The sequence below is a fragment of the Trichoderma atroviride genome, chromosome 3 (assembly GCF_020647795.1).
Source record: "Trichoderma atroviride chromosome 3, complete sequence".
NCBI classification, from domain to species: Eukaryota; Fungi; Ascomycota; class Sordariomycetes; order Hypocreales; family Hypocreaceae; genus Trichoderma; species Trichoderma atroviride.
Genome location: NC_089402.1, coordinates 2184220 through 2199752, shown reverse-complemented (window position 1 = coordinate 2199752; position 15533 = coordinate 2184220). Strand labels below are relative to the sequence as shown.

The following is a 15533-nucleotide window of genomic DNA, read 5'->3' as shown; positions in this document are numbered from 1 at the left end:
GCATGAGCATGAGCATGAGCATGAGCATGAGCATGAGCATGAGCATCTGGAGTTTTTTAACGGGCATTTTTTTTCTCTTATAGTTTTTCTATGCCTTGTATATGAGATTTGTATATAGTCTAACGCTTCCAACGACATATGCTTCAAATTCCACAAGTTGCTAGCTCAAGCAGCATCATATTTCTCATCCAAATACTTTGATGGCTTATCGCCGTCGATGGCCCGTTTATTGCCGTTTTGTAGCATGAGATCGGACCCCATTTCTCGGAGCGCGGAGTCGCATTCGTTACGGGGTCTGGACAGCACAAGGCACGCTTCCCCGCAAAATCGAGCCGTGGAGCCGGACCTCGGTTCCCAGTCTCTGTCCCTAGTCGCGCAGCCACATTATGAGGACAGCTCTTAAAGCCTAATATCTCACACCCGTCGTCTCTTTTTGCTGCAATGATATCGGCCGCATATGCCGTGAGCAGGCCATTGTCTCTTCGCATCAGCAGCTTGGCGTCATCAGCGCAAAGACCACTCACCCGCCCGGTCCATCTCAGCCCTGCCATGATGGCTTCGCAACCGCCGACCTGGACGCGCCTCTACTCACAGCCCGCGGCTCCACAGCCAGAAAAGAAGTCGGAAAAGAAGCCGATTCCTGAGCCGCGGCCCAGTGCTTCCATTGTGCTGTTGTCCCCCACCAACGAGGTCTTGCTGCTGCATCGAGTCAAGACGTCGACTTCCTTTGCGTCTGCGCATGTCTTTCCAGGCGGCAACCTGGATGCGTTCCATGATGGCGACATCCCGGCTCCGGGGACGCATGAGCGCCATCGCGACGGTCCGGCGTATAGGCTGGGTGCTGTCCGCGAGTGCTTTGAAGAGACGGGCATTCTGCTCGCCAAGAAGGATGGCCGGTTGGTTGATCTGCCGCAGCAGGAGAGGGATGAGGCGAGGAAGAAGATCCACGGGAGCCAGATCAGGTTTGCTGATTGGCTGAAGTCGATTGGCGCAGAAGCTGACCAAGGTTTGTTCTGAACGCCTTTTCTTCCATACTTCTTTCATGGCTGTGTTGACCAGCGATCGCTTGGTGTTTAGATTCGCTCATTCCCTTCACGAGGTGGCTGACGCCCGTCGGCGTCGGTAAGCGCTTCACCACTCAGATGTACTTGTACATGCTCCCCATTTCACGATCTGGAATACCATCCGAGATGCTGGTGCCAACTCCCGACGGCGGCGTCGAGCACACCGAGGCCATCTTCGCCCCTCCGCAGACGTTCCTCTCACGCGTGGCCTCTAATGAGATGATTTTGTTCCCGCCTCAGTACTACATCCTCACGCTGCTCACAAAGTTCCTCAAAGGCCCGACAATCTCAGTCGAAGAAGGGCCCATCTATTATACAAGGCAGCGCAAACAACTGCTCAAATTTGTAAAAGCCACGCCGACGGTCGATACGGAAAAGGCCAAAGACCACGTCACGTCAAGCATATCGTGGGCCGACAAGGTGATTAGTCCATATCACTTGTTTGTCAGAAAGAGCGACAAGCGAGTGGTTTTGGGCTTGGAGAAGCCAGGGCTTGAGCTCAAGGATTCGGATAGGGGCGGTGATTGGGAGAGAGTGGTGTTGGTGAGCTTTGGCAAGTCTGGGCCTTCTCAGGTGGAGGTGCGCCTGAGGGAGGATGTACTCGCGGAGGAGAAGGAGGCTCCCTCGGGAGGGTCAAAGCTATGAGATGAAATGAGTTGATCTTAATTTTAGATATATAAAGCGTATGGTGGGTTGTATATAAAACTGATACTAAGTTGCTCATAATGTTCTGTGAAATCGAAGGCCAGTAGTAATGAGAAGTGATAACTATAACGTTACATTTACTGAACGTTGTTGCACGGTATTCACACCACTTAAAGCAGAAACTGACACATGCTGTTATTCCACTTTGTTTACTTTATCGACCCAAGATCTCCATACCGCTATTTTGGTCTTCGAATGGGGGGAAAAAAACTTGCTCAAACACACGCAAGTGTGGAATGGACAGGCTAAGAAAACAAAGAACCATTGGCTTGGCGCACGCACATGGCAATTGGGCGTGGCTTTTCTTCCAATTTGGTAGCCATCTTGTATAGTTTAAGATCCTAGTCCTAGAATGAAACGCTCGTTATCATACTGTTTACATTAATTTCTGTAATTTTGTTTTTACAATCATCATTCTGTGCACTGTGCGAAGTACATGGACACAGTTTCTGGCGATGGCCGCCTAACCTATGATAGCTCATAAGTGGTTCGGGACACTTGATCTGTTTTTTCTACCATCTTCTATATGCGTAGCCTGGAAGGACATGGCGAATTGTTGGTGGGAGGATATTTCTGAATTTTTCAAACAGCTGCGTTGATACATATATCTGATAGCATAATGCGCCTTCGCATCAAAGTAAGGAGTACGAGTTGCCAGCAGTTGTAGCCGTAGAACTCACTGCAGCACTTGTTCCCTATAAATAGCTCTATCTCTATAAGATAAAAGAAAAGAAGTAAGTATATACGATTCATTATTTGTACTCAAAAATAATTTGACGTTAGCCATAAAAGGCCAATCATTGCTTGGTAGAAGTAATGTCGACGATATATAAAGTAGCTGATCGACCCGTAGCTAAAGGATTGTGGCGGCTATATAGAGGAGTAAAGAATGCAAATAACATAAAGTGCAACCTGATTATGATAATGGCCTGAGCAGGGGAATTTGAGTTTCAATGATTACACTAAATTGATGACCTATTTTAAACATTTAAATCTCTGTATGCTTGTAATCATGTAGTTTTACGGCTTTGTGCAATGATAGGCCTTTCTTCGAACTACACAAAAGATCTATCAAGCCACGGCGGTGAAGAGCCGCAAACGCCTGAGGCAGTCACACTTTTCTGCCAGCACCTATCTCTAGGTAGATATCAATTCCTTTCCTCTATTTAATAGATTTCCTTTCTCTCTCTTCTTCCTCTCTTTTTCTTCCCCCACATAGATCTAATTTCTTTCCTTTCTTTCTCTCATCTTCACTCACTATATGCAACACTAGATTTGTATCCGCCAACAACAATGTCTCAATCGCTCCTGCCAGCGAAATTGAATCTGCCAGGCGCAAGATCATATCCGCCATGCGTCTTCAACACGCAAGCAGAAAAGGACCTATACAAACGTCTTCGAAATGTGTATGAAACGCATTGCGATACTTGGGATGCCGAAGCACGCGATGCATGGCCAGTCGTTGTTGAACACGCATCGTTGGCACCTTCAACAATTGGCAAAATCACGAATCATTACATCACGAGACACATGCAGAATTGCGGCGTGACATGGGCACATGTGGTTGCACTTCGAATCATGTACGAGAAGCAGCTCTACAAGAGCAGAAAGTTGATGGGACTCATTCGATGCAAATATCCAAATGCAAGCTTTGAAACATTTGCTTACAGCGAAGACTACATGCTCTCCTTCAAATCCGAAATAGCCAGAGAAGCACAAGAGCCAACAGTTCCAAAGACTCCAGCAGTGGAAGGCAGTGTCCAAAGACGTCAGGGCGACGGAGGTCTACAGCTCACCAGAACACCCGCGAATAACCACCACCGTGAGCTGAGCAAAGGGGCCATTGAGTTCTTGAGCGAAGGAAATTCCTCTGAAGATGAGCCACTCATGTGGAACTCGTCGAAGAAGACAAAACCGCCGCCTGCTCAGAATACAACGCCGAAAAAGCGAGCTGCTGCCAGCAATGCACGAAACGAAGGCGGAGCTGAGCCACACAGACGCACCAAGAAGCCGCGCCATGCGGCCAGAGGCACTACAGATGTATCTCCACGTTCTGGAGAGGTCAAAGAGAGGACGAGCGAAGAGCAAGAAGACTCAATTGACGTGTTCGACAAATTCATCAGTGCTATCAAAGAGAATACAAAAGCAACCAAGGAGAACATAAGGGCCACCGAAAAGAGTACAAAAGCTACCGAAGAGAATTTAAGAGCCATCGAGAGGAATACAAAAGCGACCGAAGAAAAAACGAAAATTATCAAGGAGATGAGGGCACGCAGCAAAGCTGTTTCAAAGAAAGCCACAAAGGATCAAAATGTGTGATGGTTTGAGATCTATAGATTGGTTTAAACGGCGTTCAAGAGATACATATCCATAGAGCTTCTAGTAGTAGATAAAACTAGGCAGCTAGTACGCGGAGTGATTGTGGTTTACTTAATCAAGAGATTAATCATTTAAATGACCAATGAATACGACTCATTCACATGTTCTAGAGCAAAGGCTCATCATTTGTGATATGAACAAACTTGATTCTACCAAGAGACATACTGGGTGCGAATATTAACACCAAGCCGCTAGCCCCAACCACCACCAAACGGACGCTACCAGATTTACTTGCTCACCCTAAAAGAGGCACCGAGAAACAACGACGCCAATCTAGGCAGAGCTACATGAAGCTAAAACGGATCCTCCTGTTTCCTATTCGCTGCATCTATTATGCTCAAATCAAGCTTATCCCGGTATCCTGGCACTATCCCAGAGCTGCGTTCCACAAGCTCCTGATGTACTCCGGTACCACTCCTCGCTTTTCGTTTACTATAAAAGAGCCAACATGGGATCTTTGTCCAACAGGCGTTCCCCCCTCATTCCTCTCTCTCTCTTCAGTCTTGTTTTGTGTCTTTTCCAATTCAACTCCTGGCTCTCAAAAACAATGGCGTTCAAGTCGATCCTCCTGGCTCTAGCTGCTTCAACGGCCGTCAACGCGCACTTCAAGCTCGCGTACCCCGAATGGCGAGCTGATACCCTCGCCGAGGAAAACGAGGACAAATACAGCCAATGGAACAATCCCTGTACGTTCTCCTCCTACTTCCACTACGACCACTTCAACAAGCGTTAAAATAATGGCTAATCAGAGTAAATCCCAGGCGGCGGCGTCCCCTACAAAGCCGGCAACATCACCGACTGGCCCCTCGGCGGCGGTTCCCTCTCCCTCGAGCTCCACCACCCCTGGACCTACGTCTACGTCAACCTCGGCCTCGGCGCAAACACCACAAACTTCAACGTCTCCCTCACGCCAGAGTTCCTCAACGTCACCGGCCGCGGCACCTTTTGCGTCAAGGAGCTCCCCGTGCCGCTGGACGACATCAAGGACGGGCAGCTTGCGTCGCTGCAGGTCGTCACCAGCGGCGAGTCTGGCAACGCGCTCTACAACTGTGCCGATATTCGATTCACAAAGAATGCGACGCAGCTGAAGAACTGCACCGACTCGGATGGCATGGTTGTGCAGGCCATCAAGGAGCAGAATGGCAATGGCACTGATTCTGCCCAGAATAGTTCTAGCAGTGGCAATAGCACCGGTTCAGATGACAAGAAGAATGCTGCTAGCCCGCTGAATACCGATAAGTCGGTCGTTTTGGCAACTGTTGCCTTCCTAGCGGTTGGATTTTCTTTGGGACTGGGCATCTAATCTAGAGAAGTCATGTCATGGTGAGGGCGAAATGTGAGGGACACAAACAAGATAATGAAAACACAGGGCGATGAGACATGAATTGAAATATAATGATATTAGTGCAAGTAGCGAGATGATCTACCTCCTAATGCGTATGCCGTCTCTTGATGCTGCCATGCAAAGGACAAATATGATTGTACAAGAATGTATAAGTTTATATATGTACATGTGGTATCTCCAGCTTTCTGGTATCATGATTCAAACATCTTCAAAGGAAGAAAGAGAAAGAAAGAAAAGAGTTAAGAAAAGAAAGGAAAAAAGCAAGCAGGTAGGAAAAAGAAACAAGGACCACTGTCGCTTTCTTTTCCCCTGCTTCAGTCAGTCATTGCCAAAGCTGGTATATCTGCATGATGCTTACTCCATTTGATGCCCCATCTCATGCCGTTTCAAATATGCTTGCCATTTACTCAGCACATGTCGTATATGTCTCCGAAATAAACTCCAATAGGTGATTTCAAATGTTGGATAGAAATAGAACAAAACAAAACAAAACAAAACACTAGATGATCAAGATGAATAAAGGTTGGGGAAGAAAATGAAAAGAGGAAAATAAGCGGAGAAACTCTTCTCTTAGAGAAATGTATAGAAAGGAAAATGTAATCTTCAACAACTCTTTATCATGCTGCAACTGTTTGCTCAATGGAGAGCTCTCTGACAATCTTGTCCATTGTGATGCGGTGGGCTGGGTTTGGCGCCAACATGTCCTTTACCAAGCGCTCTAAGCGGTCTTTGGGTGTCAATCTCTCTCTTGCTTCATATATCTCTGCGAGCCAGTCTCGCATCTGATTCACGGCTGGTTGGCCGTTGCCATATTGCTTATAAGCATATGGCGATGCTGGCTGGCCGTGGATCTGCGCGATTTGCCAGTATAGCGGCTTGGGATGTTGCCTTCGTGCGCGTGAGTCGGGAAATTTAATGAATTGCATTGTGTACAGCATCGTGACGCCCAAAGCCCAGACGTCCGATTCAGGGCCTCGAGTTTTGCGCGCGATATACTCGGGTGGGATATAGTATGGAGTTCCGCCTCCAGAGGGAGTACTTGACGCCACCGTGGTTAATCCAAAGTCACAGAGCACAGCGCCGCGCTCAGGCGAATATAGGATATTGGCAGGCTTGATGTCGTTGTGTACCAGTTTGCGGTTATGGAGATAGCTGAGAGCATTCGAAATATCACGCAGGATTCGAATGGAATCGTCCCGAGTTCCCGTAAACTCATCGTTACTTTTGTTCCTCCAGTGGGCAGGAGAAGTGAGGTCCTTTGCGTCTATATGCTCCATATACAGACTCAGGTACCTGGCGTCTCCTCCGTAATAGCGCACAATAGACTCATGTTGTAGGTCCTGTTGGCTTTGGCATTCTCGCAGCCACATGTCTGCTTGGCGGATGACATTCCGTTCGTGTACCAGCGGCTTATTGTCTGGGTTTGCGACTCTGGTCTTGAGAACTTTGACAGTGACAATGTTATTCGGCACCTGCGAATGCGATGCAGTGAAGACTGCTGACAGAGCGGTGGACGCAATCAGGTCACGTTTGGTCAACTGGTATTGGTCGAGTTCACAGACGCCAGGCACGGCAATCATGTCGCCCTGCTCTGCGTCTAGGAGTGCATGGCCATTGGCTGACGCTATTTCCTTTCCCTCTCTCGCGTTGGGAAGAGGGAAGACTAGAGGCTCGGCCGGTCCCAGAAACATGATGACGCCGTCGTCTGGTCCCACGCTGGCATCCGAAATACGTCGCTTTGCCCTTTTGACATCTTCGTCTGGCGTGAGGGCCCTTTTCAGGCTCGTGTTGAGGTGGTCAGTTGTGATGAACGACGGCGATGGCGGTGGCGAGTCCTCCACTACTGGTGAAAGTGGCGGCTCATAAATAACAACTGGTCGCTTCTCTAGAATGCGAAAATCTAATACTGCAATATCTCTCACTTTGATTCTAAAAGTTCCCGGCCTCAGGCCCTTGGCAAGGCCTGGGTTGATAACGTGGCGCTCGCTTGGTGGAGTGCTGGCGGCGGCGCTACGAGATATCTGGCCGAGCAAGATGGGCACGTCCGACTTGTTCAGGAAGATGACTTCGTCGCTGGCGGGATCGTAATAGAGTTCACACCACAGTGGCGGCCGTGACAAGTCTTCTTCCGCAGAGCCGGGTATTCTGACTGAGAACTTGATGTCCTTGGCGGTCTGAGTCACAGCAAGGACTTTGTGTTCAGGCTTGTCCGAGGCAGCCACCTCGGCGCGGAGAGCCAGCCACTGGCAATTGTCGCTGCCGGGACTCACTGAACGAGAGCCGGGCAGCTTGGTGAGAGGCCGCACGAGGATGCGGATGCCTTGCTTGTGGTGGTGATCTTCGACCTGCAAGACGTCGAGCGGAACGGCCTCTGGGTCGGTGGGGATGACGGGCTCCTCGACGCCGACGCCAGGGAAGCGGGCTTCAATCTCTGACTGAGAGAAGGGCTCCGTCTTCTCCTCGGAGAACCCCTCCGAGGGCTCGGCCCGGGCTTCAAGCATGAGGACGGCTGGCAGTGCCTTTGCAAGGCCCATGTGCCGGTGGTGATGCGAGTGTCTCTCCAACGCAGCACCGCAGAAATGGATGGATAGAAGAGTAGGTCGCAGGCAGTCAGGGACTTGGAAGTAGACTTAGAGTGGAGGGGAAGCAGGCAGATTGACAGGGTGGGTATCTGGCGTTGGCTGTGATACTCAGACGCCTGGAGAGCTCAGCAGGCACTCGCCCAGGCAGAAGCCAGCTCAGAGGAACAGCTGGGACAAGACAGAAAAGCTGCGGGGTCGCAGACAGGTACTGGTGGTTGAGTGTAGCAAGCAGCAGCAAGTAGAACAGAACGCAGGGTTGGTTGATGCAAGCCGGGATAAAAGAAGGGCAAGGAGGCCAGCTTCGGCCAGACGCACAATAAATGTAGAAACGAGCAGCTGAAACGCTATATCGCGGCCATACAGCGAGTGTCAGATGGCCAGCGAGCAAGACGAGGTCCGGGCCTGGTGATGGAGTCTCAGCCTGCGCTACGGGCAGTCACAGCAAAGGTACAAATAAGAAGGCCAGAAAGAAGGCAACCAACCACCAGACGCTGGGTGCCTTGCGGACCGCGGACCAGACGCTACAGAGGAGCGAACAGCAGCGGGCGGGAGGGAACTAGGCACTGGCTCAAGGGCAGCTGGTTGGTCTAGCCCCGGAGCAGAGCATGTGCAAGACTCGATTATGCGAGTGCTCGCTGCGTAGAAGCCACACGCTGAGCACGACACGCCAGGATTGGCGGCGTGGAGGGCCCCGGCGAATAAGAGCTAGAGCCGCAACGGGGGCAATGAGGCGGAGCGCCATCGCTCTATCAGACCGCGCCCCATTGCTTCCTTCTCAGCAGGCCCGCAGTATCCCGGAAGGCCTATTTCAAGCTCATGAGGCCATGCTGGTGATGGGAGGTCAAGAAGACAAGTACTGTAGGTAGGTATCATCTGCAGCGGCACTTGCTGTGCAGTGACCTCTTGCCCAGCTCTAGAGTAGAATCTTCTCGATGGACATCAAATCTACCGCGCATCTGAGACAGCGGTCAAAGGTGTCCTCCGTCAAGCAAGGTTCGTACCATGTCAGCGACGGCAGCAGACGGCATGCTTGCGTCTCACCGGACACCTCTCACTCGTAAACTTTCTTGAGTGGTGGAAATGATGATTGTTGCGTGAGGGCCTTTCGCTGCCATAGCTATGCTGACTCATCTACACGTGATCGCTGAAGAGCAAAGAGAAGAAGAAGAAGACGAGAAGAGAGCCGCAGGGCCAGCGCGAGTGACTGTAGATAATCATTTGGCCGGTAGTAGATAATTGTGTGAGCTCCGCAGGCATCTTAAGGCGTCCTGCTGATCAATGCGATGCCAGCTCATCGCGTCCGAGCGTTGTCTCAGCTGCCTGGAAGAACTCTCCATTCTCACGCTCTCCTCCATCGTGAAGCTGTCACGCTGGTTGTTGCTGTTGCTCAGCTGGAGGGCGAATAGGTACCTGATCAAGAGGTCACTTGCCGCCTAACTTCTGTGAGCGTCTAGCACGGTGGCGCAGAGCTATGGCAAAACAGCACACTAGCCACAGCCTCGCGGAAGAGGTGGGCTGCTAATTGGTACTTGTGTCATCCCTTGGGCAGATTTTTCTTCTCCGACTAGGGTCGAGGCCTTTGTACCTCCCGTCAAAGGCCGCACTGGCTGGACAGTGTGGTGTGAGGAAGACCACTGTAGCAAACACTATTGGAAGAAGCAGGGATGCTGGCAGACCATCAGCAAGGGAGGAAATCCATGTGCAGGCTGCGCGAGAGTGGATTTATTGGTGGAGCGAGGGAGTGTATAGGGCCAAGAGGGTGTGCAAACGCACATTGTAGCAGATCTGGCATCTTCATTGATAGGAGAAAAAAAATGATAAGAGAGGTCGGAAACAGGAGGAGCAAGGCATATATTGTGCTATAGAGTGAAGATCTGTAAAATGACGAAGATAGATATTGAACACCTCTACCTTGATTTAGCTGATTCAAATCACCCAGAAAACAAAAACAAGGCAGCGCTGCGCGAGGCAGGAAAGGCAGGACTGTGTCATTCTAAGCATGACGTGAAGAAAACGGACTCGCATTAGCGCGCACAGCCCAAACTCTCAGGAATCCGCCACTGCACGCTGATTGGCATCTGTCGTGGCCCTCCCGCTGCACTAGGGTAGCGCTAGGAGCTTTTCGGAATAGCCTTCCGTACCGCTCGCATCAACCTAATCTCGATCGGCCCTAGCTCGCGCTGCAGCCGAAACCAGCAGCCAACCACGGCTAGGCAAGTGGATAGTCTTGTTTATGCCTCAGGCTGCAGTGCCTCTGCGATCCGGTGCTTGGGGCAATGGGTATACGCGCGACTCCCCCCAGCCGCTGCTGATGAGAATCCCAAGGGCCCTGGCGACAACAATCTGGGACACACTGCCTGTATACTCCACGCAATCATCACGAAGACACGAGCACTTACAGCAGGACGTTATTGCCCAGTAGTACTCGTCAGTGACTGTTTCGCCATGGCCATTAGTTCAAGTACTCAGCTCTAAGCGAGCCGCGTTTCGACGACACCAGGGCTCCGATATCGACACGCATCTCCTATTTCCATTTCCAGTCATTCCAGTTATCCACAGCCGTTATACCACGCCTTCCTTATATACCGTCGTCTCTCGAGACCCTCTACAGCGCCGCGGTCCGCCCACCATGGACGATCCCGATCTATCGTGGCCCGCCTGGAAGTTTGGCATGAAGAGAGACGACCTTTTCACCACGCTCCACGATCAGTACAACACCTTTACCTACACCCTCCAAGACCCCGAGGCCTTCCACCACGACGTCTACGAAATCTCCAACCATGCAGACACGGCCGAAGAGTTCCATCGCTTCATGGCGGCTCGGCAGCGGCAGCGGCTCTCCGAACTCCAGGAGTCTCTTGAATCGCTCGCTGTAGAGATCATTGCCAACCCGAAGTTGATAGGTTCTGACCAGTGGCAGCACGCCCTTCAGCTCTTCCGAACCAAGTCGTTCGACTCCATCGTTAGATATTTTGCAAGCTACCTCCCCGACGACTACATGGACCGCCATGGACCCTGTTCCATGTCATCATCCTTTTCCGAAACCGACTCTATTCGAACCACTAGCACAAAGGCCAGCAGCGCCTCCGATGCTTCGTCCTTCCTCGACGACGAGTTCTTTCCTCACGGCCCCTTGATTACCGCTGAGCCGGGCGTTCTGAAGGCCGCAGATATACCCCCATCGCCCGCATCTGAAGGCTCCCCAGCTGAATCGGCTGACTCGCCGACATTCACATCCACAGATCCACCTTCGCGATCCATGTCCTTTTCGGGCCCGGACTCTCAAAGACTTAGTTCTCGCTTTGTTCGACGGCCTCACATTCATGACGATGACGATACGTCTCAATCCGACGAGTGCGACACGACAGTAACCTCTGTTTGTGATTCGACAGAAACTCGATCTTCTTTCGACCCTGCCGATGAGGTCGACGACAAAGAACTACCTGTACACATTGTAGACGGCGAGGAGGAAGACGAGGACCTTCCCACCGCCCAGTTTCCTGAAGACGATTTCTGTTCTTTTGATTCCTTCGATACCCCAAATCCCTTCAACACCACTTCCTATGATACCCTTGAATCCGATACCCCTACCCCCAGGCAGGCTACCGAATCCACCTGCTACCTAGACTATAAATCAGTGGTTTCCCGCAAATCACCAACACCATACCAACGCTCATCATGCCGCCGTTCACAATCACCAGTATCGCTACTTGGTCGGCGCAGAGAAGGGAGTCCTACCCAAGACATTCGGAGGAGTCCAGATGAGGCGCTTAGCAAAATACAAAAGCCACCCCCGGGAGAGTCCACACGGAGGAGGCCTAAGAACAAGAGATGGGGGGCTTGACTCGAGGAGTCGGGCGTGCGCAGCGCGCAACACTTGTATATATATGAAGATGATGAAGCCTCTGTACATATACCGAGTCTTATGACACTAATGATTTTCAAAACCTCAAAAACACAGCCTATACGCGTGTGTGGTGATGTCATTGTTTGAATATGACCTTGTACGTTACGGCGATTACTATTAATATTGTCTTAGTATTTCCCATCTGTTTGGTGAGTCGCACGCCCTATTAATGCTATTTGTTTCAGCTGGCTTTGTTTTTTTCTCAGGTCGAGTGAGCGATCCTATCACGGTTCTCGGAACGTGTGATCACGGCATCACTTGCATCGTGGGTCACATGGAATCCAGGAACCAGGAGCAGCTCTCTTCCTTTTTTTGCATGTGAATGACGTCATGAATCGTCTTTCTTTCCCCTTCTTTCATTTTGACTTTTGAATTGTGAATTTTGTTTGGTTTGATCTGGCGCATTGTTTTTTTGCTGATTTTTGTGGGTGGGCGGGTGTTGTTGGCGGATGTGCTACTTACGGTTTACTAACCCATGCGAGCGTCTTGGACCATCTCGACCTCGTTGTATGCAGGAATACGCTGCTCATATACTTTCGGGTTATACACGACTTTATGGTTATCATAACGATGAGCTATATCATGCATCGCGAAATATAGACTGAAAGGTAAGTTTCGCTTAAATATTTGACTTTAGATTATGAAATCGCGATGCTCATAGTTAATACATACAAACAATACAATGAAATAAATTGCGCCGCAAGATATCTGCCCTTTCTCCTCCAGAATATGAAGATAAAAAAAAATTGAAAAGCAACCGACTCGCGGCTTATACTATGCTACATCTTCCTAAAGCAAACGAGGGTTGAGATACGGCAGCTCCTTCATATGCTCGCTCCAAATGGCCAGCGGATCCTTCTTCTCCCCCGCCTTGCCCTTCTCAACGCCATAGAGATACGGCTTCTCGTTCGCGTAGCAAGCCGTCTCTTGCTCGTCAGGCAGTTCTCCATGCAGGATATACTTCTTTGCAATGGCATCTGTGCAGTCGGACTTGTCTCGTGATGAGTGGCCGTAGCCGTGGTGCGCAATTAGTCGCGCGTTGCTGCCCATCTCCTCGAGCAGTCTTCGGCCATTTCGCAACGGCGTAGCAGGATCATATGTCTCAGCAATCAGCAGGACTGGGTGCTTGAGCGTTGCGTTCAAGTCGCCACGGAAGACCTCTGCCGGCTTGGGCCAGTATTCTGTAAACCGCTGGCAAGGGAAGACGTTGAAGAAGCGCGAGTTGCCCGAGATCCAAGCCTTTGCCGTCATATTAACCCACAAGGATTCCCACCAGTCGAGGCCATTCTCTGGCAGCGCGGCATCGTAGCCATCTGAGCATATGACTAGGTCCGCTAACTCATCGGTAGATGGTTTTTTATTGGGAACAGAGGGCAGGGCAGGGTCATATTCCCAGGCTGTGCGCTCAAGCATGGCTGCAGCGAGTGTGGAGTTTCCTGCTTCAAGCTCATAGAGCAGCGTTGCCAGTGCGGGCCAGGAGAATGCGTTATAAAGAGATCCGTAGATGGCTCCCACCAAGCCAGAGTATGTGATGATGGATGGCCCGTTGGATTTTGTATAGCCTACTACGGGCCGCGCAATAAGCGAAGTAATGAGTGTCTCCATGCGAAACTCTAGATTTTCCACAGTTACAGCTTGGTCATCAATCGGCTTCGCTAGGTCGCAATGCTCTGGTCCAGCGCTGACGCACTCTCCCAGAAAGCCATCGTGCCAGGCATTGGTCGCGTTATCCAGAGCAGTCCAACCAAAGCCTCCCAAGAGGCGATGGTCTTTGACATACTCAGTACCATCCAGAATCATTCTTCCTACACTTGATGGGAACATGTTTGCATACGTCTGTCCAATTCCAGTGCCGTATGAGATCATGTGCGCCGTCAGCTCGTCTTCGCCCAGGGCCTTGCGGATTTCTTCGAGGTCGCGAGCCACGAATGCCGTGCTCACAAAACGAGGTAGATCACCATGCGTCTTGTAGCAGGCGCTGAAGATTGCCTGGTTCAAGGCATCGGCGACCTCGAGGTGGGCCCTGGGCGAGCCCAGAACCTCGCGGTACTGTCCGCTAAGCATTGACCAGTGATCTCTGTCGGCATCAAAGGGGAAGCAGGAGATGGCGGGGAGGGACGTGTTGACGCCACGGGGATCCCAGCCCAGCACATCGTATGCGCCGCCGCTCAGACGCTCCGTGAAGATTTCAGCAGAGCGCCAGACGAGAGACGTTCCGCTGCCACCGGGACCGCCAGGCTCAACAACAAGAGTGCGCTCGCTCTTATGGCCCGCAAAGGGCTTGGAGAGGCCATGAACGGGAGCGAGCCCTGAGACCTGGTACTTTGTCACGGCGAGACGAGCGATACGGGCATCAGACGCGTTGGTGTAGTCCAGAGGAACATCCAGCCAGCCGCAGAGGTAGATGCCGCGGCCAGCGTAGGGGTCATGCTTCGGGATAGCGTCTTTGTCTTGCGCGGTCCTGTTGCCCCAGCTCCAGTGTCTGGGATTTGGGTCAAAGAGCCTCGCCCAGCCTCTCTTTGCATGGTGGTCATCAAGAGCAGGAGGCACAGTCTTATCCGTGCAGGGGATGAAGTGGAAAGGATCATTCGCTTTGGGGAATTTGCCGTAGGGTGAAGGCCCTCTCCAGTGATCATGGTGGTCATGGTCAGGGTGATCGTGAGGAGGACCATGGGGAGGACCATGGGGAGGATGAGGGTGAGGATGATGGTGATGAGGAGGTCGTGGAGGAGGTCGCCAGAAAGGCCATTGAAGATGGAAAAGAAACAAGCATGCAAGACCAGCAATACATGCTACTCTGAGGCGCCAGATGCGCTTCTTATGTGCGAGTTGCTGCGCAGCAGCGCCGTCCGTTGGCAAGGCTGCCTTCTCCATCTTCACCAGAAGTTCTGTGAAGTCGTGAGTAGGTAGGTTGTCTCAGTGAAGTTCAATTGTGACTCCCGATTGGTTTTATGTGCCATGGCAAAAGGTACCCGTCGACGCGTACGACGCTGACGCTACTGGGGGACTTATTATAGCGAGCGGCACGGCACGATCAGCCATTTAGTACAGTGAACACCCCAGCGGGGCCTTGTACCTGGGAAATATTGATTGTTGGCCAAGAGACTTCAAAGGCTGTCTATAAGTCACAGAAAAAGTGAGCATATATATTGATCAGGTATTCATATCATGTAACGGTACAAGCAACGCTCGAAGCTGTATTCTACATCGTTACTCGTTACTTGCACATCTTGAGGCTCTTGTCTTGAATCTACTGTCAAGTCTCTACCCACTATTCGGAAACAGCACCCAGAAAGCCAGCGGGGGTGGAGAAGCGATTGGTTGGGAATGGCAATCAGAAAATTGCCTTGATGGGCTCGATGAAACCCTATTGACGACATTACGGAGCAAATGCAGCGAAGACGGCATGAGGCTTACGTTATGCATCTTTACTACTCGTTGAGATGCATCTATATCATAATATGTAAACGCACCAGTCGTGCTATTTCTTAAGAACAGAGAAAATCATGATGCTACCGATAGTCGTATTAATTGTCGGGAGTGCTCTCCGC

General features: G+C 51.0%; 6 protein-coding genes across 6 annotated transcripts; 4 read left to right on the top strand and 2 right to left on the bottom strand.

The window, feature by feature from the left end:
- Nucleotides 1–263: 263 nt before the first annotated feature.
- TrAtP1_005933 (uncharacterized protein) lies at nt 264–1801 on the top strand. The gene is made up of 2 exons (XM_014082606.2): nt 264–1006; nt 1078–1801. The coding sequence occupies exons 1-2, from the start codon at nt 442–444 to the stop codon at nt 1707–1709; spliced, it is 1197 nt and encodes a 398-aa protein (XP_013938081.2). The 5' UTR covers nt 264–441; the 3' UTR covers nt 1710–1801.
- Nucleotides 1802–3062: 1261 nt separating this feature from the next.
- On the top strand, nt 3063–4088 carry TrAtP1_005932 (uncharacterized protein; the record flags this gene model as incomplete). Its single annotated transcript, XM_014082605.1, has 1 exon — nt 3063–4088. The coding sequence occupies one exon, from the start codon at nt 3063–3065 to the stop codon at nt 4086–4088; it is 1026 nt and encodes a 341-aa protein (XP_013938080.1).
- Nucleotides 4089–4424: 336 nt separating this feature from the next.
- On the top strand, nt 4425–5529 carry TrAtP1_005931 (uncharacterized protein). Its single transcript, XM_066112918.1, has 2 exons — nt 4425–4834; nt 4910–5529. The coding sequence occupies exons 1-2, from the start codon at nt 4597–4599 to the stop codon at nt 5449–5451; spliced, it is 780 nt and encodes a 259-aa protein (XP_065969004.1). The 5' UTR covers nt 4425–4596; the 3' UTR covers nt 5452–5529.
- TrAtP1_005930 (uncharacterized protein) lies at nt 5530–9981 on the bottom strand. The gene is made up of 2 exons (XM_014082603.2): nt 5852–9981; nt 5530–5802 (listed from the first exon to the last, which is right to left on the bottom strand). The coding sequence occupies exon 1, from the start codon at nt 8025–8027 to the stop codon at nt 6111–6113; it is 1917 nt and encodes a 638-aa protein (XP_013938078.2). The 5' UTR covers nt 8028–9981; the 3' UTR covers nt 5530–5802; nt 5852–6110.
- A 723-nt stretch (nt 9982–10704) lies between these two features.
- TrAtP1_005929 (uncharacterized protein) lies at nt 10705–11919 on the top strand (the record flags this gene model as incomplete). Its single annotated transcript, XM_014082602.2, has 1 exon — nt 10705–11919. One exon carries the CDS (start codon nt 10705–10707, stop codon nt 11917–11919), a length of 1215 nt encoding a protein of 404 aa, XP_013938077.1.
- Nucleotides 11920–12771: 852 nt separating this feature from the next.
- On the bottom strand, nt 12772–14856 carry TrAtP1_005928 (uncharacterized protein; the record flags this gene model as incomplete). Its single annotated transcript, XM_014082601.2, has 1 exon — nt 12772–14856. One exon carries the CDS (start codon nt 14854–14856, stop codon nt 12772–12774), a length of 2085 nt encoding a protein of 694 aa, XP_013938076.2.
- Between the last annotated feature and the right edge of the window lie 677 nt (nt 14857–15533).